Source organism: Lepisosteus oculatus, chromosome 8 (genome assembly GCF_040954835.1).
Source record: "Lepisosteus oculatus isolate fLepOcu1 chromosome 8, fLepOcu1.hap2, whole genome shotgun sequence".
NCBI lineage: Eukaryota > Metazoa > Chordata > Actinopteri > Semionotiformes > Lepisosteidae > Lepisosteus > Lepisosteus oculatus.
In genome coordinates, this window is record NC_090703.1 from 22,867,427 (window position 1) to 22,894,626 (window position 27,200).

At 41.1% G+C, this 27,200-nt stretch overlaps 1 protein-coding gene across 4 annotated transcripts in view; it reads right to left on the minus strand.

Annotated features, from left to right (window-relative positions):
* actn1 (actinin, alpha 1) overlaps positions 1–27,200 on the minus strand; it is a 67,866-nt gene that overhangs the window by 24,573 nt on the left and 16,093 nt on the right. For all 4 annotated transcript variants that reach the window (XM_069193405.1, XM_069193403.1, XM_069193404.1 and 1 more), the window contains exons 2-7: positions 14,903–15,017; positions 12,146–12,265; positions 6,535–6,621; positions 4,475–4,562; positions 2,205–2,283; positions 1,060–1,141 (exon numbers count right to left, since the gene is read on the minus strand). In XM_069193405.1, the coding sequence (XP_069049506.1) occupies positions 1,060–1,141; positions 2,205–2,283; positions 4,475–4,562; positions 6,535–6,621; positions 12,146–12,265; positions 14,903–15,017 (571 nt within the window). The remainder of the gene's footprint in view (positions 1–1,059; positions 1,142–2,204; positions 2,284–4,474; positions 4,563–6,534; positions 6,622–12,145; positions 12,266–14,902; positions 15,018–27,200) is intronic.

Consider the following 27,200-nt stretch of genomic DNA (forward strand, 5'->3'; position numbering starts at 1 on the left):
CTGCCTCTATAGGTTCCCTTGAAATCAAAATCTATATTTAATGGGAGACCTCAGGGACAAGAAAAGAAAAAGATTTCAAATTAAAATCAGAATGGAAGAACGGGAGTAGATTGGGTATAGTATATTTCAGAATTTGGTTTTGGCTTTGACACTATGCTGCTCTTGCAGAACCCTGATGAGGATGTTTCAGTGTCATTTTTTTTAACTCTTATTCTGGTGCTTCCTCATTCCATAAAGTATCTTAACGTATTTTGTGCATGGTCTAGTTTCTGAACTGTTGAAGTTGAAGAAACATAAGAAACATTAGAAACATTCACCACTGTCAGTTATTTTGCTCACCAAATTGTGTCTTTATATCTCTGCTCTCAGAATGAAAATGGAAAGCGCACCTCCAATGTGCCCTCCCAATAAGCCATTCATCTTTTGACATGTCAAAGGCTCCCAGTGACTCATCTGAGGGCTGGCATCAGCTGGAAGTGTGTCTCTGACATCACTGAGAGCCTGCAGGTGCCCAGGAGATCACAAGGGCTGGGCGTTTGTCAGGAGTTAGGACAGGCTTAGGCAACTAGCTCGAGATCTCCCCTGGCGGTGCTCAGCCAATTATGCTACGACATTTGGGAAATCACGGTCACAGTCAGCTAGTGATGTGATTCAGGTTCAATGTTTTTTTTCTTATTTCCCAGTCCACCAGAGCCCAACCAGCACTCAGTGACAAGCTCCTTTAGCAGCCACTTGGGAGCCCTGACCTGTTTAAGTGTTGGCACATCCGTCTTTTATAAGAAACCCGCCTAGTCCTGATGAAGCCCATGACTATATGAAGCCTGTCCTAGAAGGATAGGGCACAAGGTGGAAAGGGACACAGCAATCACAGGGCACACACGGCATAAATGAATTTAGATACACCAATTTACTTCATAGACATGGCCAGACTTTCCTAAGATCTGAACAGATCTGTCAGATCAACTGACAAAAAAAAATTAATTCACTGTTATTATTGTATGTCAGTCACATGGGCCCTGACCCAACCCAAGCCCCCTAAACACCATCCCTGCTTCTCACCCTCAGCATCCAGCATCTTGGGAATGTCCAGGTACTTCTCCGCCACATCAAAGGCCGTGTTCAGGTTGGTCATTGGATCATCCTGTGGGGGAGACAGTGAAATGAGCCTGAACAGGGCAGGACACAAGAAGAACAGGCAGCAGATTCTCCTCGCTAATAATAGTGGTAAACGGCAATATTAAGGAAGTCTATATGCATTTTCAAAGAAGTTGAACAGCACTAAAACAAAAAAACAGTTAGACTTACTGACCACAATCAACTATCCATTTTCGTGAAAAGGTCCAAAAAAACTTCAATGTTTGATTGTATTGCATTTATTAAAACATTATAAAAGATAAGAGATAAAAGGCAAAAGAAATCTTAATTTAATACTTAACTGAAAAGTTTAATTCATACTTCTGAAAAGCTAGGATTATTCCACTCAGGAATGAACAACCAACATTGTGTTGATTATGTCAAAGGTACAGGTCCTTTTTCATTTCCAAAGACCTGAGATCTCAAAAGGCTGCTGTATAAAATGTTAAAGGCCACAGCGCTTTAACTTAGAAGTGCTGTATCACTTTTAGAAGGTAGTAATTTTTTGAACGATTTTCTCCCTATAAAAAAAGCCCTTTCATTAACTACAGCCATCAGTCCTCCCCCCCATGGAGTGCTTGTATAATGAAGTGCGTGGTGCTTGCAGGTTACTCAGTGTTCGTCTCCCCCAGCCAACGATGCCATCGCTGGCTTAATAGAGACACAAAATGCTTCTCCTGAGAGCAAAGAAACAGATTTGCAGCAACTGGAAGCTCGGCAGACAGAGACCCGACACTTCAGTGTGGGTGTGAGGACTGAAATCAGGATATTCCCCTGCAGCTCTAAGATATTTGATATGTAGTGTGATAAACTTTAAAGCATAGTGAATCTATTTCTATTCTGATCCAACCCTGACAAAATACAGTGACCTAACAACGCTTATAAATGACAGGGGCTCTTTTGGCTTTGTGGCCAGCAGTAAATCAGCCTCAGAGTGTCACAAACCCAGAGCCACTGCAGAAAATCAGTTTCCACAATATGACTGGGCAATCTGAACAAGACACCCATCATTTCTGTGTAAGGAAAAGTCTCCTACTTTTGGCCCTAAATCGGTTCATGTTTGCTCTCACCTTGCGAAGTTTTCCATAGTCAATGAGCTCAGGACGATGTCGATGAATGAGAGCACAGAATCCCAATCCATCTTTCCAGCTGTGGAGAGAAAGACAGAGCCAAGAGGATAGCCAGTTAGTGAACAACCTGGAGCTCAGATTTGCTACATTACTGGAATAGTCTGTTACCGTTTTATAGTTCCCTTTTCCCCACGGGAAATACTCCAAGATCTCATTTTACATAACCATTAAGGGAGCACACCTTGGCAATACCTCCAAACCAAATAAAGAGGAGAACTTAAACAGTGGGGGGTCCAAAGAAAAGTATTGGGAACGAATCACGGCTGCGTCTAGGGGTCTTCAACAGACCCATCTGTAGGGCAGGTTGCTAATGGCTCAGCCTGTAAAAAAATATTTTTGGAGCACAGGTTATTTCACCAGCCCACTGTGAGTGGAATTTCCCAAGCAACAGCTCATAATTGGTTGGGTACCGCCACAATTGAGTAGGTAGTAAAAAGCCAGTCTGGTCTTTCTGTGTGGCTATAACCCTTACAGACTTGCAGGGTGTTTGCTAGCTTGCAACATCATAGGTGAGAAAGGAAATTCCCTTTTCACAGGAAAGCATCCACACTCATTGTCCACCTTACGATACGAGTGCTGCATAGATAAGTTAAGCCATGCCTGTTAGTAAATGGAGTTTCCAAATTTAGGGAGTGCTAATGGAAAAGTAACTGGGCACAGAAAGACCCATCATCAACAACGACTTTTACAAAATGCACTGTATAACCTGGGGAGTGTGCCTTCACTTTTCAGGGCTTGTTTTGTGCAGTCAAGGCACATTGAAGACCTGAATTCCTTACAGAGATTCTGACGTCACCTGTACACACTGGCACTGTTGTCGACATTTAATTTTCGGCCTGAGAATCCACAAGATCACCTGACAAAACAGGCGTCTGTTACAAGCAAGGAGGTGTGTTGCATCAGGAAAAGCAGAAAAAGAAAACTCCAGCAGCTTTTTTGACAGATAACGGAAGCACTAACTTCATCTTCAAAGCACCAGTAGGTTCAGAAACCTTCTGTGTTCAATGTCAGAAAATAAGATCTAACCCTCCAACTCAAAAGGGCACAACCCAGGTAGTCACTTTAATGTTCCTTTCCAGAAAAAAAAAAGTACTGTTGACTCCCACCCAGTCAGTTCAAAAAAACCTCCATTAATATGTATGGGAACTTAAAATGATTTTAAGGCCATGAACTCGCCACATATCCATTTTCACAGCACTTTGTTAACATAAAAGCAAGGCAAATTAACACGGTCCCCAAGTTCCTATGAATAAATTAACCCACCAGAATTGTCAGGGGTTTGCTTGACAGTTGACTTATTTTATTAGAAAAACATGGTATGCCCACACACAGGGCTCACAAACAAGAAAAAAATAACTTTGAAGTCCATCTCATCTGCAACTGTTACTATCTCTCTGACCCCTGTAACACGGCTCCTTGAGGACCAGCAGTTAAAACAGGTTTTTAAACCATATTTGGTCACGGCTTCGTACAATGAAATCCAAAACCATAAATAAACACATTTGTATCTGCACCTCATTTAACATTTAGACATGGACGTCTGGCCTCTTAATAGAAGGATGACACAAGACATTCAGAGTGTGATACAGTGCAGCGAACAATAGGTATTGCAGCAGGTACAGCCACACAAAGCTCTTACAGAGTAAACTCTGTCAGCTGTGTCAAGATATTTATCATCTTATTCATGTTGAATATCCTGATCTGGCTGTCTGAGTGATTTTACAATCAGAATTTTGCAAACAAATGCAAAAGTGAAAAAGAAAAGCACTTTTCACCTACTCAGAAATTCCATTTGTTTTAGCATCCAAAATCTGAGAATAGCAATTCTATGTTCAGAATTGTTCGATTCTAATTCGGTGTCCATTTTGGCTTACCTGCTAGAAATCTACAGTACTGTGGTTAGTTGTGAGAGTGTTCTCACTGTGGGACAGGAAATGGTATAACATCAGTGATCTCCAGTTTCTTGCTAAATGAGGCTCAAAATATAATTAAATCGCCCTTCTATTGACCACATTGCTGGCCACTGATGTGTCCACTTTGAAAGTCTCCCTTAGAAGCCCATACATGAGACCAACAGTACCTTAAGACTTAGGTTTTGGTGAACGCAGGCAAGGGCTCAAGTTACAGACAGAGTGAAAGTTTGTGGAGATGTACTGTATCCCAGTAAGGTGTGAAGAGTGTGGTGCTGAATCACCTTAAGATGACCTCACCTGATGTGAAAGTTCTGGATGTTGACGTTCTTGTAGGGTGCTGTCTTCCTCTGGCACCACAGCAGCAGTCCCTCCTTGGCAGACGTCTCTGTGAAGAGGGGCAAATTGTGCTGGACAATCAGACATGGACACAGAACACACTCTGTATCGAGAATAGTTCAGAGTTTGAGGAGCTCCTGAGCTTTGAGGAGTGTCCTGAACTTTGACACTCGTCTTAAATTCCTACAATACAGAACACAAACAAGAGGAGGACATCTGGCCCACCTACTGTAGCTTGCTTGGTCGTTATTAGTTAATTGATCCAAGGTTCTCATCCAGCTGCTTCTTGGAAGAAGCCAGAGTATCAGCTTCACAACATGGCAGGGAAGCTTGTTCGAGAATCCCACAACCCCTTCTGTAAAGAAGTGCTTCTTGTTCTGGGTTTTAAATGCACTTCCAAACTGGGCTAGAGTCTTCTGGGCACATGTGAACCAGCTGCATCTCAACCAGTCCAGCCTAACTATACACAGCATAGAACCAAGTGTGGAAAGCAAATGAGCTGGTGGAAGAATTAAAGAGCTGGAGCCAAGCTAATGGACAACTGGTTTGAGGTTTTTACAAGTGTGCAATTAACTTTCTACTACACAATACAACTGAGGAAGCATTTACTCTTTATACTAACACTAATTGCATCATTACCACCCCCCCTGATATTCACAGGACATATTTCACACCTGAAACACTGTTCTTTCATTCTACTTTTCAATGTGGGATTAACCTTTACATGTCCTGCCACTGCCAACGCAGCTACCGGCTCAAAAATCTAGTATGAGTTTCTCCCCCCCCCCCCCAAACACACTGCTGCAGTATTTTTTGCTGAAACACAGTAGCTGCCTTTTTCTAAATACATGGTCCAAAAGCTTTTCAACTGGCTCGTGTTCTTTGTGGATCAAGTGCCCTTACCCTTAACACCCCAAAGAACAGTTGAACACAGTGTAGCAGAGAAGGCCACACTTCCTCCAAACGCTGGTTTAAAAATCCCCCATTTTTCTTCACCAAATGTCTAGGCAACATGACACTTCCCTAGACATTTTTGCATCTCTAAAAGCAAAGGTTCCAGTAAATGTAAGAAATAAAAAAAAAATATATACTGTGTATAAGAAAAACAATCAGGTATAAAGACTGAAGTAATGACATTAAAATTTCATTCGGCAGTAGATCTGCAAGATTAAGTCTCTAATACATCTGACAATAACACTTCATCTTGCAGTAAAAGCTTTTGGTCATGATGGGTTTTTCAATTCAATTCTTCAGGAATATCTATTTTTCCATATTTTAGAATCAGGCAAATATGCATGATGATTCATTACACCAGTTCTATAATCAATTCTTCTAAAAATAACCTTATTAATATACTGTAACTCCAGCCTGTTTTAAACAGACTACATAAGTCTTGGCTAACAGCAGTGATTCCAGTACCTACATGTGGAGATTGAGGAAGAGCAGACAGACTCCTCTGACTCACCCACCAGTTAAGCCATTCATCCTGTGACTCGCCACAAGCTCTGCAGCGACATACAGGATGTTCCGCACTGATTGGACGAGAGACAAATTCCTCTCTGGCATCACCATCAGCCTGCAGGTGCCTGGGAAACCACTGTTTCGCCAGGAGCTGAGAGAGTGCTGGCTGACTCATCCCCCTGGTGTCCCATGTGACACGGAGCCAGCTGTGAATCCCGAACTGTCACAAGAGCACAGAGCTCAACCCACACACGAAATCTCACCTCAAGAGCTCCCAACCAGTCAGGACAGCCCATAATCAACATCTGGTTTGACATTTTTGTTTGGAAATAATTGTTCTGCCTAGTCAAGTCAGCTCTTTTCGCATCTTTGCTCCAGTATGAACCTATCCACATTCTAGAGTGATTGGACAGGTATTTCCACAAGATTTGCTACACATATCACTGAATGAATATCTAGTGGAGAAGCAATGACCAACTGTACCAGTACTGACTCAAAATGCCCTCCACAGCCAAGTCGACAAGACGTGACAGCTCTAGAGGGGCAAAGTAAGGCTTTACCTTCCACAGAGATGTCTTGAATGGCGAACCGGAGGATGATGGTCCAGATCATTCCCAAGGTCATCTTGGCATTGCCATCCACAATCTCTGTGTGGGGGAGAAAAAAAAGTAAAGTGCAAATTTCCGCATGACAGTGTATTAAACCACCCCACAGAGGAAAATGCATGGTTCCATAAAGTGGAGTTTTGCATCATTATAAAGAACGCCAGAGAGAAGCAGAAGTTCTAGGCCACAGCTGTAGGGCCGTGATAAAGTACAGAGCTCTTTGTGTGCATTTTTCTCTTATATTTTGTTTGGACAGAGTTAGACCATTTGTTCCCAGTAATTTATTAGCAGTCCCAGCTTTTCAAATGAAATCTGTTTCAACAAGGAAATTCTCCACCCAAGCTCCACATTTGTGTGCTAATCATCTGTTCACAATAACAGAAGCCACAATATGAGCAGACACTTCCAAAGGCCTTCTTTCATTTTTGTACGGCTGTACTTTGCAAAGCTGGAAGTGCTGTCTAAGTGGTCAGAGCTGTTAGTGCCAATTATTTATTTTCCCCCAAAAGCATGTTGCACATTTTTTTGTAAATGCACTTTTGTATGCAATTCAAGAAAAGTGATCATCAGACACAGAGCCATAAAATGAGGAAACAAAAACTGAAGATATCAAACCTTTTTCAAATAAAAAATAATTGAATAATTTGAAGCAATGACACATTCAACCAGACAAGCAGTGTGAGAAAAAAAACACATTAGTGTGAGCCTGCCACTGTCTCACACTGATGTGTTTTTTTCTCACGTTATTTAACTTGTTGTTGTTGCTGCTTTACTGCGTTTATGTTTTTGGCGAGTGCTTTAATGTCTGTAAAGGAGCATACATACAAAGCATTTCATTTCATTGCACTTTTGCATACGACAAATAAACTGAACTGATATTTTCATCAGTCCAGTTGCTAAATGGCTCTTCCAGTTCAGGGTCACAGGGGAGCTGGAGCCTACCCTGACAAGCGTGGTACACCCTGGACAGGATGCCAGTCCATCGTAGGGCAGACAGACACAAACACAGACACCAAGGGCCAACATGTTTTTGGACTTAGGTAGAAAACCAGGGGACCCAAAGGAAACTTATGCAAAAAAGCTCCAAACACATAGCATCCCAGGAACTGAACCCAGGGGCCACAGCTCTGAGGCAGCAATGCTGACCACTGCGCCACTCTTCTGGCCCGTTATATTTTCAGTTGATGATTCGCGTTTGGCTTTTCTACATTTTCCACTCTACAAGATTAAAAATAGAAAACAAATCCACCAAAAAGTTATTTTACTTTATTATACTTTAGGTCAAATAGCTGATTGATCAATGAAATTCACTGAATATAATCAGAGAAAAACTATTTGTATATCTTACCACATAATACTCACTGCTGCCCAGCCTTCTTAGCACTGAACCTATTGGCCTGATTGCTGCCCAGCATTGTGAATCTGATTAACTGAACACACTACACTGCATTGCACAGTGTAGATTTAAAAGACCCAGTATCACCAACAATCAGGTCTCCTATAAGTTATGGCATCTAGAATGGAGGCATTTGCTCTTAAATTAGTTCTTCATTTCTTATCTCTAATCTTATGGGGGATGCACAACTAATCTAAATTTTATTAACAGCTGGGTTTATTTACTGTAGGTAAAGAACAAATTAACCCACCCAAGTTACTACATTTAAACCTCAGTTCTTTCCACCTTTCAATCACAGCTCTGTTCTATTTCATTTAAAACCCTTCTCTTTCTGCAAGACTTCTGCCCTGAGCTAAATCTGCCAGGCTTAACCTGCTTTACGCATTTCCTTAGCAGTGTAGGAAAGAATATTTCAGAACAGGTGACAGTTTCTTTAGGACAGGAAGAGACAAGATGACATCTGAAAATGTCAAGCCTATCAAACATGTTAGAGATGGAGTCCCCACTGCTGAGCACATATTACATTGGAATTACAAGTGTAATTTGGCTTGCATACATTTTACTTCAAGTACACTTCACACATCTCCAGTTATGTCAAAAAGAATATTTATGTGCATATTACATGTATAGGCTGGTGAACACACAGTGATGCAGTTATGTTAAGTTAAAAAAAACAATTTGTTTTGCAATTTAGCGTGGCACAGTTTTAGTGTTGGCAGTTGGGATAGCAGACTGAATTTACAGTAAGTACAAAGGGATGCCAACAATAAACATTAGAAAGAAAGATCTTTTAAGCAGAGCCTTTCTCAGTCTAATAGAGCACATTAAAGTTAAATGCACTTATTCTTAAAGGAATATACAGTAGCAACTCAGGTGGGTAGCTGCGTCAGCATGCGTAGGCTGCAAAGGAACAAGTAATAGGTTTATTCCATGCTGAAAAAAAGAAGAAAGAGAACACAACGTTTCGGCCGTGGAGCCTTCTTCAGGTGTGAGAGAGACAGGGCCAGTCTCTCTCACACCTGAAGAAGGCTCCACGGCCGAAACGTTGTGTTCTCTTTCTTCTTTTTTTCAGCATGGAATAAACCTATTACTTGTTCCTTTACAGTAGCAACTGTACTTCATGTGTCTCTATGTCTGTGTGTCCTCTGATGGACTGATGTTCTATTCATGTTTTACTCCGCCTTGCGTCTCCAGCTTGGCGAGCCTCCATGCAACCCTGAATTGGATGAAGCAATTAGAAAATGAATAGAAAAATGTTCTTAGATAACACAGGATCCCATAAGGTTGTTGCATCTTCTGTTTTCATTCTTACAACTCTTGCAATCCAGTAATCACTTATTTGGTCCCTATTACCACAGTTTCCAGGTTCTTACTCATTGAGTATTATAAATTACCTATAAAATCTGGTAGCCTGTGGCCCTCCAGGACCGCAAGTGAAAATTGTTCTCTTGAGACTGACACAGAACTGGCCTGTTCATCACCATGCAGCACACCTATGGCCAGCACCATAGCTCTTATTATGCTCCACTCTACAACACGCACAGTTGATAAGACACCGTGAATTATGAAAGAAAAAACAGATCACTGAACTCGGGAGTGAACAGAAACAAATCTTTCTCATGCCGCTGGGGACCCTCTTCTCTCTCCCCCCCCAGTCGGAGAAAAGCCATCAGTATGGAAGGGAGGGGGGGAGGGGGGGGGGGGGCAGATCCGCTAATCTGTCTGGAATGTGGCACTGGCTTAGTCCCCTTTATTTTGGCCTCAATCCAGATTAACCAACAGAGCCTGGGCAAGCTAATGGAGGCTAGGTTGAACAGATTAACCCCTTCACTGCAGCCCCCACAGCCAGCTCCCACAAACAGTTAATTAGAAAATCTGGGCTCGTGGCTTTAATCCCAATAACCCTATCAGCCACAAATCCACTTGGGGAATACTGACAGCAGGGTCTGAACCCAGGTGCCATGTTAATTCCTGCCTGGAGCCTGTCGACACTTCACAAAGAAACTCCATTAAATACAGATGCAGACAAGCGCGACACCCTTCACATCCAACAAGTGTTATTCACACTTTTTTAACAACACAATTCATGACGTGTAATATGTCTCTTATCTGACACTATGTATACTAAGAACTCCTCCAACCTAGGACAGAAATCTTCAACAGAATCAATCGGAGACACAGAGGGAAAGGGCTTATTTCTGCAACTCCATAGATTTCTACAGAACTCCAGAAATAAGCAATGACAGCATTTCCTTGGATGAAAGCTTGCTCAACTGACTTTGAAGAGATCTTCTAATCCAAAATGTGGAGAGGAAACACACAGTGTCATATTGTTACCCTTTCATAAGCTGGCCTGTGAACAGATGAATTTCTTGATGAGAGATACTGTCATCAGGCCAAGACTTTCCTGCAAGATCCAGTGCAATAAATACAGTAAGATAGAGAATTGCAAAGCACGTGATTAATGGTCTTGCACTTTCTTCACAAGTAGGAAAATACTTATTGTCATTAATACAGCAAGTGTCCCATTCATTCAAATAATCCCGATAAACACAGGACACCTGACGAAATGGAGAGAAAACAGCAGAGTCTTTTTGCATTGGTAATTTGGAAAACTTTCACTTAAAGTGGAATGAAAACAGAAGTTAAGCCAAGTTTGTACATGAAAATTGTTTGCATCCAGTTTTCAGTTTCATTTCAGTCCCCAAAAGTTTTAGTAGCCTGTTAGGAAACATGCACCTAAGATTTGTTTGTTTTTTGTCAAGGACTGAAATAAAAATATATTCTGACACTGGGCATATTTTACTTCAGTGGCCCTTGGACTATCAGTCACACCTTATAGGTAAACTTACAGGTAATACATATATTTTATCCCAAAAGAGGGGAATTTTTTAAGCAATGCATCTGCCTTCCATCTCCTTGCTAAGGTGAATAACTGCACTGCTGCAATTTGCATGACTGATCATTTAGACATTGTGCATGACTGATCATTTAGACTGGAGATTTTAAATGTCATCAAGCCACTGTAAAATGTTCCTCTGTAATTGCAAATGTCAATTTAATGGTTTTAATTTTTTTCTTGTAAAAGTATCAATACTGTAATATTTAATACCTAACCCTAATTTTGCACACTGATTTTGTTAACCCCATACAATTGCGAGTTGACTTGGATAAAGACATCTGCCAAAGATACAGAACAATGACAAAAAGTCCAGGTCCATGGAATTGATTGCTGGTGCACTCCGAGACGAAAAAGCCTTCAATCATATCAATTAAATAAAAGCCATACTGCAGGAGCAGCTGACAAGCCATCAGGCATTTCACTTGTGACCTTAAGCAAATTTAGACCAGGGTCGTCCGAGTTTAGGAGCTTAATTACTGTACGTGTGCGCAGAGTTGGCACACTGCCGATACAGGGCGTCTCCAAAGCCCCGGCACCTATAAAAGCAAAATTGTCCTCACATGTTTGGTGTATGGTAAACAATGAACATTATGGGAAGAGACACCTCACACCAGCTTTCCGCCTGTCGCAGGAAAGGTGGAGACGGACAAGGATAAGTTTTTCCCTTTCTACAGATTTCATCTGGACAGTGGAGAAGGGGGGGAGGGAGTCGGAAGTGAGGCCGTAGTGTTATGAAACAGGAGGAGAAATTTTGCCAGTGAAGACCAGCTGCTTATGAAATGCTGATAATGAGAAGCTGGTGATGAATTGCCTCTGGTGACGAAAGACTGGTGATGAAATGCTGGTAATGAAAAGTGTACAACAAATTGACTGCATACCAGACCAGTGGCTAAGGAATAGCAGATTCCTGGCTCAAACACCATTTCTTCCTGCACATTACCGTGAAGCTTATTCTGTCGTGTCCCCCTGATAAATTGCCAATCTGAGATACCGCCAGATGACTGCAGCAGCAGCTGTTAATGCCATTGTGCTCTAGCCCATTGCTTTGAGCAAATGGATAAGAAGCTTGTCATGAATCAGTCTCCATCTCTAATGGGTCTTTTTTTGCCAGTAAAATCGACATTAGCATATTCTCTTGAGGAAGCAGTTCTGGACATGGGGAGGTGAAAAAGCAAATGTTTTTTTTCTGTGAAATTTAATCTGACAGCTGTTGAAGCAGGACATCCTCTCCTTGGCCAGACAGGGACCGTAGCAGTGCACAAACCTACCCTCTGCTCCAATCGACACCAGTTTAACTCCTTTGCTGGCAATGAAGTCCAAGGCCTTGTTAACGTTGGAGATCTTGTGAACTCGCATCTTCCCTCTCTCTGGTTTGGCCAGACGCTCTCCTGTACGCAAAGAAATAAAAATAGGAGACGCAGTGAGTGAAGTGGGACATGTATACATCTCACTTATCCAGCATCACAATATCACCGTTTAAGGACATTGTCTGAGGTGTTGCTGAGGTCTGTAAATTTAGCCTTCAACAAAAATGATGCTAAGATGCCATAAAGCTGACTTGCTTTAGCAGCCCCAGTGATTTAACGCAATATAACAAAAGATGGGAACAACACCCACAAACAGGACAAAGCAGAACAATGTCTGCTGCATATCAATGGACAAAACCTAGAGCAAGACAGAGTAGGACAAGGAGTAATTACATATCAAAGAACAGGACAAGCACTCAGACTGTGAAATAAAGTTTATTTTGACTGTATATAAGAGCTGGGAAACCCTTGAAGTTTGTCTGTTCTGTGGGGAAGACCCAGCGGGTGTTGTTAGACTTATTGAGCTCAATAAAACTGAATCCTGCTCCTCTGATGAAGAATTTCCCACAACAGTGAGTCTCTAAATAAAATTAAAAATATGTCTTCCATGTTTTTTTCGGCTTCTGTTTTCTATAATTCCCTGCCCCTGTGATCTCTGCACTCCTAACAAAAAAGAAAATGTGTAATTTCCATCCAGGAATCTTTTTAATGAGTAAAGGAGATTTCGAATCCACAGGATGTTTTCTTAGCAAAACAAAATAATGTCAGAGGAACTCTTGTTATATTAGAGGCAAACATGTCTAATGAAGAGTATTACACCAGGGGCTCCCAATCCTAGTCCTGGAGTCCCACACACCTGCTGGTTTCTTAGTTTTCCAACCAAGCTCTCAGGTACACAACTGTACCTTTAACTGACTTAACAATAGATTTAGTGTGAGCTGTTTCCAGCTCTTCTAGATGTGAGTAGGTGTTTTTCCCCCCAACACATTTCAGAATTTAAAACTACAAACCTCAGAGTAGAAAAAACTTGCAAATATTCCACACAAGCAACTAGCTAATTAAAATAAGGCTTTAATTAGGTAATTAAGCTCAGCAGGAATGTGAGCTTCCAGAAGCGGGACTGGGGAAACTCAGCATTAAGTAACAGTAGGAATAAAACAGTTAAATATGAAACTTAGGAGGAGGGCAGAGGAGCAGCGAGTGTCATTTTCCAGCTTTAATTTGTCAGATTTAAATTAAAAACAAAACAGGGATATGGGCAAAACTTGTATAACAGAAGGGTACTTCTTTGTAATTAACTGTCTTTTAGGTTTATTAAAGCTACACAACCACAAAAAAAGGTTTAAATGGACATCATGTGCCACTAGCAAAAACAAGGGATAGTCAGGGATATGGCAAATCCTGTCCCTGTAGAGTCAGAGCAACCTCTGATTTTCCTTAGATGTGGCTTTCTGGGCTAGGGATATCTATCTCACTTCACGTGTACCTTTACCATAGCAAGAGTCCAGCTGAAGAGCACATCCTATTGCCCTTTATCATTCACACAATCTCCCTTTCAATTCACAAACATCCAGCATCCAAAACAGCTCCAATATCAAAGAAGACACAGCGTTTTATTTATTAATTTACTGTGTACTGAAAATAATCCCCATGAAGCCAAAACAACACCTTCAATCAAACTGATATACTGAATTACACTGTCGCCACTGAAAAACATTGGTAAAAAGTCCAACTCTTCCCTGAGGGTCAATGGTTGAGTTTTGATGAGCATGATGCTTGTTTATCATTGTTGATTAAATCTAGAGATAGCTGTATGTTTATACAGCCACTAAATCTGGTCTTTGAAGCACCATCTTCTGAGAAACATTACTGATGATAATTGGTAGAAACTGACATGCAAGTATTTTGGTTTTAACTTTTTCCATATGGTTTCATTCTCCATTTAATGTGACCTTTGACTGCTCAATTTTAGGAGAGCAAAAGGCAGATGTTCATAAAGTTAACCAGCTTGTGGGTCGCTGGTCTGATTTATTTCACTGGCCTTATTACATAACGCTGTAACAGCTTTCCTAACAAGGGAAATGTTGCTCTAATTGATTTAGGCACAAAGAGCACCATGTCCTGTGTATAGGATATGAAATCAGTCCCATAAATCTTAGATACAAAATGGATTTACTTCCATTAATTTCACATTTTTCCTGCAACAAACTGTGTTCCTGGCATTGATTGATAAAAAAAGACATCACCTTGTCGCCTTCAAACAAAATACTGCAGGAGAAAGGTTTTTAAAAAACTCTACTTGATACACCACCCACCCTTTCAAATCTGAAGTTGCCAGTTATTTTTTTTTTTTTGTTATATACCTTCCCTGTTGTTGTATGACTTGACTGTCTGGCAACAATTCCTGTAGCTGCAGGAAGAGAAAGTTGCCTACGCAAACCTCCTTTTCACACACTGCAAGCTCTATAGCACCTGGCAGGAGAGGGACAGCTGACTAGAGGGGCGCCAGTGATGTCACTGCAAGTCTTCAGATGCTGAGGAAGTCCTGGGAGTCACTGAGAGAGCCCTGGCCCATTAATCTACCTCAGGTGGTGCTCAGCTCGTTTGCCACTTTTTGGGGGAACGCTAGGTGACAAATAAAAACTGGATTCCGAGAGCTTGGGTCTTAAGACTCACAATTTTCTGCAAACGTCGGCAAGGGTGGTGGAAATTCGATACCTGAAATGACTTCCAGAAGCAGCATCAGCTTCAGCCCGTCCCGGAAATCCTCCTCGATGTTCTCAATCTGCGTCCCGGCCTTCCGCAGGTGGGAGTTGCACCAGGCTGTGAATGTCTGCCAAGAGACGAGAGAGACATAGACAGGTTTATTCCTGCAAACTGGGAACTATACACACAGACCACAGAGAGCTAGGCAACCCCAGTGATTAACCCATTATGGCCTGATTTTTTTTGTGTAAAAAAACAAGCTGTGCTTAAATACTGTTTCCTTTCAAACAAAAGTATATTTTTTTATAGTTTTCATTGTTGTACAACAATATTTACAGGCAGTGGGAGTTAGATATCCCAACAGTTCTCTCTGCACCGATGTTGAATATATGAATATATGAATGTATGTCAAGTGACTGGTGTATAAAAGTTGGGTATATGTTTTATTAGATACATAAAATTCTCAGTTTTGTACATTTTGCAAGCATGATAAGTCAGAATAATAATTCCGCTACAAGCTATGACCTACACAATCATTGACAAAAAGTGTGCTGAAACTCAAAAAGCATTTTTCCATTCACATAAAAAAAGGTTCAGTTTATTTAGTGGCACATCTGGCCAGTGACCACATCCATTCTGCAGTCATATGGCCTTTGCAGTCTTGCCAGACCACAAGCTCAGATTCAGAGTTTGAAGACTTTTTCAAGTTCCAACTGTCCATAAAAGGTTGAAGAATTGTAACTAGGAGATTGCTGGTTCAAAACCCTCTCACTGCATGTAAGTCACCCTGAACTCGCTCCATACGTTTGGGGAGATATAAAACCGAGGTGGTACCGTTAGTACAATCAATGAGGCTTAGTTCACACCCCCTAGATTGCATGAGACACTCTGAAATGTTTGCTATATAACTAATTCATAGTTCTAGATATCACTTTATTTTCCATCCATCCATTGTCTAACTGCTTTATCCAATATAGGCAGGATACACTCTGGACAGGACGTCAGTCCATCACAAGAAATACACACAATTGCAGATATGTACACTCACACCTCTGTGCCACCCATCACCTTAATTTAAATCACAAAATTACATTATTTGTAATATTTCATCTCAAAAGAAATGTCCTGCTTTCACCCTGCTCCTGTGTCAGTTCCAGCCAATGGGCTTTTTGGTTTCATGCTTCATGTTATCTTATAAAATCAGCTTGAATTCTGAACATCTGAGCTTTTCAGCAATTAACTTCTCCAAAGGCAACAGCACTCAATAGCATGTGCAACAATGGTGTCAACATCATAAATGAGATACCTGAATCTTTGATAGGATTGGAAAACTCAGAAGTAACAAAGCACACAGAAGCAATCCAAAACCCAATGAGCCTGAATAACTGAAGCAAAACCATGACTGATGTCCATTTGGAATGGTCATCACTATGCAAACACTGTTCATCTCCCTGTACTGTGTATCTAAGACTATCTAAGAACAGCTACTGTGTTCACTCCAGTTTTAAAACACTTCACACGCAGGAGAAGGATGCTGATGTAAATAGGTCTCGTAGTGGAAGATGAGACTACCACAGTGACATCATTCCCCAGCACCCCAAGAGCAGTGGAGCAGTTGGCTGGCCTACTGGAGCTGCTGTTTGCATGAGGAGCACATCCCAAGCCTGGCTGTGCACACAACTCTTGCCATGAAGCAGTCATGCTCCACGCCCCAGACATGGAGATTCAGAATCCAGGAGGTCTTCCACGTCTCTTTTAATTGTCAGCAGCTTTAGCCAAACAGAGGAGGTATATACTGAACCAATTAAACCTTAACTAAACCATTTTATCACTTCTTGCAGGTGCAGAGACATTCGGAACTTTAGATGCCCTGGAATATCTGCTGGTTTCCAGATGCCAGGGAAAGAGATGAAACCTTGATCTCTCTCTCTCTCTCATGGTGGGTATATAACCCCGAGAAAGGCCAGCAGACAGGAAATGGAAAAGCTAGCCTGATCAGCCAAACCAGGGTAAAGATACTTTACTGCCTTGTAAGGTCTGGTACAAAACTGTTTATATGCTGCATGGCCTTGGGGCAAAACAAAAATCACTGCAACATGCTTTTCATTGAAAAGTACCACAGTCCTGATGGGCTCTGACCTGCGAGGATATGTCCTCAGATGTGTGATCTGCACTCTGAAGGAAGACTCATTCCCCTGGTGAGAGGGCAAGGGAAGTCTTCTCATGGGGTGATCTGGTTTAACTCACCAGTCATCCTCAAATACGATTTTTCATTTATTCATTTGATTCCCTTATATTTTCAATTTATTTGCTATTTGGATTACCTTAAGAGCTAATGAAAGAAAACCAATTAATTAACTCTTATCAACAGCTCCATTGTTCTCAATCCTTGAACAACACTTCAGGCGGGGTGAACTTTGACTCTACAAATGAGAGGCCCTTTAATCAAAATAAAGAATACTCAGAGTTGTAGGTTTCATTTCTAAACACAGCCCTGACGGCAAAATCTTATAAACAATTAAGCACAAGGCACCAGGACCAGACACCCTTAAAGGGAGAGGAGGACAGAAACAATAGAATTGCTGGACTAGCTGTTAAAACAGTGCTTTAGCACAATCTGTGCTCATATAACAGATACAACGACCAAAGGCACAAGTACAAAACAAACCGCCTAATGAAAGCTGCTTTCATGATTTCCACAGCTCTGAAAATGCAGTTAATTTGAGGCTAAACAGTTCTGGGCATTTTCACAGAACACTGTATGTTGTTTCTTCTTGCATCCTGAGAAAGCCTTAAGGTTTCATTCCTCTCCTGAAGGCATTAGCGTGGAACCTGGGTACAGTTGTGTCCCCTGAAAAGCCACACCTCTCCCATATCACACTTAGTTGCTAGGGAATCCCCCCATGTTCCCCAAAACACTATACACCTCCATGATGTGAACATTTGGAAAGAGAAGCTCTGAGTAACAGACTACTGCTTCCTGGACGCACCCCTACAAAAGAATCACTACTGCACACCAATTTGACTTCACCGAATGACAACAGGATAACAGGAAAACACCACAAAGAACAGTTAGGCCACGTTATGTCAGTGTGCAATGTCTTTCTTCAGAAGCCCATCACAACTCGCCCTATAGCAGACAAAGCAGAGAAATTAGGAAGTCAAACTGTGGACTGGTTATCTGTAGACAATGTTTAATTTTAACTAAGTTTTATGACTGGTTGACATCCCACTTTTCTTTGCTAGTGAGATGTCACTAGCAAAGAAAAGAGGTCAGTATGACTGAGAAATGATTGTGCTGCAATTCACCTTAGCTTTTGGTTTCTCCAACACAAAACAGTCACATGGTGGAGCTTAATAATCAATGGTGCCCAAAAGCACTGTTAATGGGCCCCTGCAAGCTGTGGATTCCAAAGCACTATTGGCATGTTAATGGGCTGTGAAGGTAAACAGCTGTGCTCAATGCTCAGGGTTCCGCAGTCAAACAAGAGGGTGAATGTGAATCAGGTCCATCAAACTCCACTTACAAATGCATTCTGAAATACTACAGTAGCAGCATGCTACATCTGAGTCATATGTCCTGTTTTGAGTTGTAGCGTCAAGCTTTGTTCCCTCCATCTCTGATCCAAATGAATGTCCTGTGCTCTGACCTTGGTGGTTCAGGATTGAATTGCAAAGTGAATAGGAGTGAGGGGGTTGTTTAAAGATCTAATAATTATCCATCGCAAAATAAATACCATGACCTAAGTTTCGGATTCCTTGTTTAAACAACATATCCCTTTTCACCTGGAATAATTGTTTGTCAGTTCTGGTCAATCAGCACTTTTAGTGTTGACTCCCTTTCCAGATCTCACTGATCACACCAAACTCAAGCTCCAGCTGAGACGGAAGCAGCTTTTGTTGATGTCTGAAACCACACTTAAAGCCTATGCTTCAGAAAACAAGGGAAGTGTAGGAACTAAAAGGAATACCTTGGTAAGAAGTGACACAGCACTAATTATCATTTTGAAAAGCAGGATATACTGGATAAAACTATAGTCATTCTGTTAGCTGAAGAATATTGCTCAAGTATTTCAAAATAATGTCAGGTGCCTTTTGATCATTGCTGGAAATATTGAGAAACGGATGGCTTTCCAGATTGTAATGGTCTACAGCCTCCTGTAGTGAGGCCCAGATATTAGGATATGTCATCCTACATCCTTTGTGATCGGACACAAGGCCACACAACCAAAATGGCTCAAGAAATTACACCAGAACAATCCTTGCCTTTTGGGGTGTCAATGTTAATTTAGGCGCAGTTGTGAAATGTACTTATTAGAGGTTGGTTAAGTAGTGAGAAGAGGTTTCAAAATGATGTACAGAAGCTCTCATAAAACACGTACGCAAAGAAGAGAGCAGTTTCAACTCTGACTAAGCAACACCACAAACCACGTACTACTAAAAAGAATTTTAAGTAACACAAGTAAAATGGCAGCCTATTTTTATACATCTGTCTACTATCTCTCAATTAAATTTTTTCAACTTTTTCCAATATCCTGTTTTACAGTCTATGCGATATTCATGCTCTTGACCACTGTTTGCCATGGGTTCCAAAACAAAATTTTAAGCTGTACTTAAGTATACTGACTGAAACTAATCTAACCAATATAACACCAATGAATGAATCACTTTTCATTTAATGATCTACCCGTACAAAGACCAACCAGAAAGTGACCTTCATCATCAAAGGACATTTTACGGTCACCTTCCACAAACGGTAACGTAATATGGACCCTGTCAATATCATCCAAAAAACAAATTCATCCAGACTGGCCGGGGGCTGATAGTCTTTTATATCATAACCACATTCGTTCACCTTTTAACTCCATTTGCCTAAAATGGCAGAGCTTATGTGATGCCATTGTAATTTGCATTTTAGGCCTACAGGGTTGTAAAATAAAAACAGCATATCACTTTAAAAGCTCCATATTTGCTCTTCCTTCTCTGTAGCTATTTTGAACTCAAAATTACTCAACATTTTTTAACAACTTAACATTTACTAGCTAAACCTATGTTTATAGCATTGTGGTTACAGTCTTTCCATCACAGATATGTTTTGTTAAACCATAAAAAAGAGGCAAACCTTACTAAAATGAAGGTTATAGTGGAATTGCTTGCTGCTCACTGGTGACTTTCTACATTATCCAACTGCTTTCACACATTTCAACCCCTTTCTGACTGACTTGGCATAGATGCGCTTTTTGCACTATGGTTCAAGATCTTGTAATTGTAAAATGAGACACCAAGGCACATTCCTATATCAAAGTTTAGAAGGTGAGCGATACTGGTTGTGGAGTGTCTGGGCCATCTGCATTTTTTCATTTAAACTCAGCTCTCAACCTAAATTAGCTCACGCTTGGCTTAATGGGACCAATCGAACAGCTTCTCCCAGCTCATCAGGTGATGACGATTAGAAGAAACTTAGAAAACCTGCAGACACACTGGCCCTCCAGGACCAGGACTGCTCACTTCTGGATATGAGCATCACAAAAATGTAGCTGCCAAAACTGATTTTATCAGTAAGTCTCTTTTGATGTCAGGAAATAACTTTTCTCCTGCTCTCAACTCTTGCAAATAACACTGGTAAGGGCAAATGACATTCTGAGCACAATGTTCATTTACAGCAGGCACCTCAAACCCTGCTCCTGGAGAGCCCCAGTCCAGCAGGGTTTGTAGGTTACTTTTAAATCACAATGTTCTAAAGATATTGAATTATGTCATGGTGACCAATTAAATAGGCGATTTGATCAATTAGAGATTTTTTAGGACTAAAATCTATGTATTGTTCAACTATAAAGGACAAGATATCTTAATTCTTAACTGAACAGATAACTCGCTTGATTCATCAATAATTACCACCTTTAAAAACTAGTGAACTAGAGGACTAACAGGTCTAGGGTTGGACACTCAACTTCAAAGTTTTTCCCCATTGTGGGAGAAAATGAAAAAAAATCATTCTAGATGCGTCTGAGCTGGGAAAGCGTTGTGCTCACAATGATCACCTGAAGATGGTTCCTGGGTCATAAATCTCCCTCAGCCTCTCAATAACAGAGCTGAAATAGGATGTAAACCACTGAGGTCAAGAGCTCATTAAAAAGCCTAGTCCATTGGAGGAACAGATGAGAGGTTGTGGATACAGATAATGAAATTAAAAGTTGACTGTATGACATTAAAGGAAAAAAAAGAGGGAATAATCTATAGGAAACTGCAAAGTTTCTCTTCCCTTCAGAAGACTGCCAGCCTTCCTCCTATCTCTATCCCATACTCTGGCCTGTCAAGCTCTCTCTCCAACTCTATCAGCCAAGCTCACAAAACATTTCCTGCTTCACCGTCGGGCCCATATTTGTACAATACTTCAGCTCACATTGTTCCATTTCCAAGAACAAGGAGTACCCCCAGCTCGCATCCAAAGGCGGGGGTGGGGGGGGGCTGACATATATTGGCACAGTATCTGACACAGGAAAACAGCTTTCAACACTCTAGCCCATTTCTGTAGCTGCATTCAAGCATGAGATATCACTAGGCCAGACAGCGCTTTATAAGTGTATGTACATACAAATTTAAACCTATCCTATACAACAATAGAGGAGTCAACTCACTGTCTTATCTCTCATTATTGCCCAAATATGACCTCTTCGCTCCATGGGGTTTTATGATGTGGAACTACACCTAAGAGAAAGACACAAATGAGGTGACTAAACCAATTTCTGTACCTTCAGTATCTGCCTTCTTCACTCTGAAACATATCAAAAAACATAAAACCAACTCAAAGGAAATCCATCCATCTGCCCACTGCTTTTTCCCCCAAATCGGCGGTTCATGACAAACAACGAGCACAAGGCAAGGTACACCCTTGTAAGGAACATCGCAGGGAAGACAGATGCACACAGACACCTAGAGCCAATTTTTCCAGAAGCTAATTCAGCTATGATGTTGGACTGTGGGAGGAAACCAGAGCACCTGGACGAAACCCACAGGAACACAGAGAGAACATACAAACTCCAAACAGGTTGCACCCCAGCTCCAGAGCCCCAGCACTGTGATGAATAATCCTAACCACTGCGCCACCGTGTCACACCTCAGATCAAACCTTTTAACAGAACAATGAAAAAATCTTGCAACCTTAAACAAATTACCATTCTCCTGAGACTTAGCTTTTCTCTGCTTCAAAAATCAGTCTAGAATAAAAGTACCTTTCACTTACTGCAGTGGACAAGTAGAATACGAGCCAGCTCTATAACAAACAGATAGTATATGAAAAATCAGTCAAATTGGTTTCAAAATTGTTCATTACACTGCAAAAAAAGACATCTGAACTAAATAACAGACTCTTTGAGAAAAGTATTGAGTTTGTTATTGGCAAGTAGAGGCCATTACCAAAAGTTTTCCCAGATTCCTACAACTGTTTGATACTTACGGTCAAGAACAAAACTTCCAGGACAAAAATAAATGTATTCTGCTTTTTTTGTGGCAGTCCTAGACTAAAGATCAAATCAATAACTTTCCTCATAACCTGAAAAGGAGGCATCTTCCACAGGTCTGACTGAAATGCGTTTTTGTTGCAAGAGAAATTTCTGTGATTACAATACATTTCCATATGTCCTGAGCATCGATGACAGCATTTTATAATGAGAAGATGGCTCATTGTGCAACTTTCGATTCAGTGCTTCATTTAGCCTGACTTCTGACAAGCAGCTCCTCCATCACTGAGCAAGGCAACTCCAACTCTTCCTCCTTCCTAATCTGGGCAGCACGGCTCCAAGCCTGGCTTAAAGATCAATAAAACTTCAGAGAGCAACTCTCATCTGACAAGCATGTAGAAAGGCACCAGCTGAGCAAAACCTTTAAAACAGGCCCTCCATGTGTTTCAAACTGCTGTAGGGAAGCCTTATAAGAGGAGACAGGCAGTATACCTCACTGGGTAAAACAGAGAAGGAGATGCTTAGATGGAGATGGAAGAGTAGAATGAATATATTAAATCGTTCACACAAGACAATGAGACCGCAGTGTGGAGGAACAGTCAGACTTCTGTGGCTCTCTTTCAAGCCAGGAACTTCATTCGCATTTTTTCAGTGAAATGTCTTGCTGCATACATGGGTGCAAATATGTTTTGGATACAAAAAAGCAGTCAAATGTACTTAAAGATAAAAAGCTTTAAAACTGAAAGCAAAATTCATATTGCAACTGCTTTTCAAATTCCAAATAGTCTAAGCCCTGTAATCTACAAATAGTTCAAAACCAAAAATGCAACAACCAAAATTGTATCTCCATAATTTGTGGAGCTTCTAACTGCTGCTCAATTTTCAGGAAATCCATTCATCCAAACAGAAACACACAAGCTGAAATCCTTAACATGGGAGTTGCTCAATGGCTCTCTCACTGCAAAGCTTTGCTAACCATTCATCCCTCCATCCATTTTCTAACCACTTTATCCAAGACAGGGTCACAGAGGAGCCAGAGCCTGTCCTGGCAACCAAGGGGTGCAAGGCAGGGTACACACTCGCACACAAACGCACACCAGGGCCAATTTTCCCAAAAGCCAATTAACCTACAGTACCAGTAGGTCTTTGGACTGTGGGAGGAAACCAGAGCACCAGGAAGAAATCCAAACGAGCACGAGGAGAACACGCAAACGCCTCAGAGACAGCACCACAGAAATTGAACCCAGGGCCTCGGCGCTGTGAGGTAGGAAATGCTAACCACTGTGCCACCATGCCACCTGCAATGGTCTGACCCCAGAAACTAAAAATATCCTAAATGATTGCAACAGCTGATGCAATGACATCACCGTCAAAAATCATCCGTTTCTGCTTGCAGAGCTGTTGTGGCCTTGGGTTTTACACATCTGTTGACCTAAAGTGACAAAGCGGGGAAAAAATAAATACTGTAGAAGTCAAGACTAAAGGACGAAAGCAGTTCTCTAAAAATATAGGTTTTCTGTAGATCTGAGGCTGCCAAGCTGAGGACTATCAGATTTCACTCCCTCCCTCTCCCAAGCAGCCAGTAAGGAAGTCCTACACTCGCGGTGCAGATGTGCTTAGCTGCACAGCTTCCAGTCACAGGCTGAGTGTGTCTCACTGTGTCAGCCGCTTTATGGAAGAAAGACAGGGCGTAGCTTGACGGGAAAGACAGAAAAAAATCAGTTTCTAAAGGGGCACCATTTTTCCCCACTCCTTTCCCTTTTCCCAAAGAGTATGTTTCACCAATATCCCCCAATTCTGCTGGGTATAAAATAAAATAAAAATCTGGCGCTGCATGATTGGGATGAGTTATATCTGTGGAAGTTTCCTACTGAGAACTAATGAGAACTGCAGAAGTGTTTTAAACTACAGTCACAGAAAACTGTTGCACAACTTAACTAAAAAAAAGTTATGTAAGCAAAATACTACAGATAATACAACTTTTATTACATGCCAATGTCAAAGTGCTGCCAAGTGAACGTTTCTTTATTTTGTGTATTTTGTTAAGGGGACTTGAGAAAACACTCTTAGTGTGACGGATTTTGCAGTTTCCTTTGTGGTATATTGGAAAGAAAAATCTTCCAGGCTCTATACTGGTTTGCGCTATATATATATATTGCATCAGAGATATTTTTTCCCATAGTGCCAATTAATAATAGCCTCCATGACAACAATCCATAAGGATTGTCAGGCCTGGGCTGCATTTCCTGTGAAACTAAGGTCATTGGGGGAATTGGTCATAGCAGGAAGCAAAACCAAATTCAATTTTCAATTTTGCCTTTCCCAGATTTATTTCTGTTTATCACTATTATTATTCCAGTTTGACACTCCCGCAAATATTAATATCAAGACACAGTATATGTTTTGGCATTTGACCAGGTCTAACAGGCCAAACCTAAAGATATAAAGAAGTGGGTGAAGAATTGCTTTTCGCTCTCGGCCTTTCATCGCATGAAGTGCTAAAGTGCATAAAGTGCTTGTTCACAGCTGCTCTTCACCTCATCGTTGCAGTGACTTCGGTCAGCGTCATTCACGAGCTACAACCCAATTAACACTGAACGACTTATCCGTTCCAACAGAAAACAAATGAAGCCAGCAGACTAACTGGAACAAAGACACGGCAGGTATACCAGTTTTGCATACAAACAGGCCGTGGCAAAGCATTAACGCAAGTATGCCTACAGTGGTCTCTTACTGGCACAACATACTGTCTTGCACTCTTTCTGTGTTCTGCTAAATGTGCTCTCTCCTGTGCAAATGCTGCTGGTCTTCAAAGCTGTTGCTATAGCAACCAGAAAAGCTGAACCTACACATACAGTAGGATATGCTTTGCATCTCCCAGAGACTCGGCCTCACCGCACACATGGCAGAGAGCAGGCGCCCTCGAAGCAGAGTTTGCAACCCAATCTGGACCTCAAAACTCAAAGGATTTTTTTAACGAAAACCCTCCAAAAAAACACACCTGTAAGCTCATTAAATAAATCTGTTGAAATCACTACTTAGAAATATGGTGTTCTACTTCCTTCCTCGTTTCACAAAAGAGGAAAAATGCAGCTCATTTCAGTATCTGCACTTTGGGATATCCGAGAGCCAGTTACTCTCATCCACGTGTATAAACCACCAACACTGAAATCAACGCTAGATCCAAGCATCCTTTCAAATAAGTAATAGGAATGGGTTAATTTTTACTTTGGAAACGGAGACATTTTTTTCCTGTGATTAAAGACTGCAAAAACCTCTTGGAGTAAAATGAAGGTTTGCAGTTTCTCTTGTTAGGACATCAGTTCAGTGTACCCAACACTGACTTGTTACCATCTAAAAATATCAACAAAAATGAAATATTTTGGATTAAAAAGTTGTTGTTTTTTGGAGGAATGAAAATGAATTCACCTGGATCCTGCAGCCACATACTAAGGAGCTGAACATTCCGAGCATGAAGAAATTTGGCTCAAGAATTTGATCTTCCATTTGCGCAATCCTCTTTTTTGGATTGACCCCAGAAGCACATGGAACACCGCAACACAAAGAGAGTACTGAACAACAGCAAGTGCAGGAAGTACCCGAGTATTAATGTGGACCCATCATAGATTTAAACAAGGCCAAGCTGAGAGAGAGAAAAAACACAAAGGCCAACAAAATACTAAGATGTGTATCAAAACTGTAATTGTTATATGTTTTAGCAGAACCTATGAATACTGGTGTAAACACAGCTAAAATGTTCCATTTTAGGTTACCTCTTCACATAAAAGAACATTGTTGCACTAGAATGAAGATATTGCAGTCACAACTATCCCCGAGCCTTAGTGTATCTCATCAGATTATGCAAAAATCACCAATTCTTGCAGAGGCTTTAAAGGACTTCTAGCAATATCCTTATAATCATTAGGTCACAAAAACTCTGCTTACTTTCCCTAGAGAAAGGAACAGAAAAGGCAGTGCAATGTCTCACTGATATCTGTTTAGCCTCTTTGAATAACCAGGCATTACAACCAAGCAATTGTTATGTCAGCACTGGAGTTTACACAGTCATTGTCAAGTTTACATAATTTTGTCTAAAAGAAGGTCAAGACTGAATCCATAATACCCGAGACTCACACCTGGAAACCAAGCTGAGCTGGACTGAAGATATAAGATCTTTCTAGAGGCAAACTGTCACAGGGGCAAAGGAGTCATAAGGTAATAAAAATTGCAAATCCACACTATTCTAATCAGATGGGGCTCTTCTTGATAATCTAATCTTGCTCTAACTAAGCAGCCAAGACGGGCTACACCAGCTTTAGTAGGTGGGATTTAAGGTTAGCCTTCATTTACTACAAAGAGAGGACTGAAGTATTACTCCAATGTAGCTTTCTGCTGCCACCCCAGTGTCTTCACCTCTTCCAGATGAATGGATGTTTCTGATCGGTACTGGATTACCTCAGCCTAGTGTCAAATATCACAAGCCCGCAGAAATTCCTTTAAAGGATGTTCTGTCATCCTTTAGAGCAACAAAGGGATTAAATATTTGTATAAGAATTAGCAAACAGAAACCAAAGGGCCAAAAATGTAAACAGCAACAAATGCATTTTCATACAATGGTTTTAGACTCTGGCCCTGTGCTGTCTGGTTAGGCCTATATATATATACACCCGGGAAGAAACACCAGAGACTCTGCAGAACAAATAACTTCTAAACCTTGTGCCAGCTTGTTTAGTTAGAATCTAAGGCTATGTTCTAAAATTTATAATTCTGCATTAACACCACAGGTAGCACTTTCATTTAAGAATTTGTAGAAAGAGCCTTTGAGTTAAGGTACCAAGACACTGTTTTCA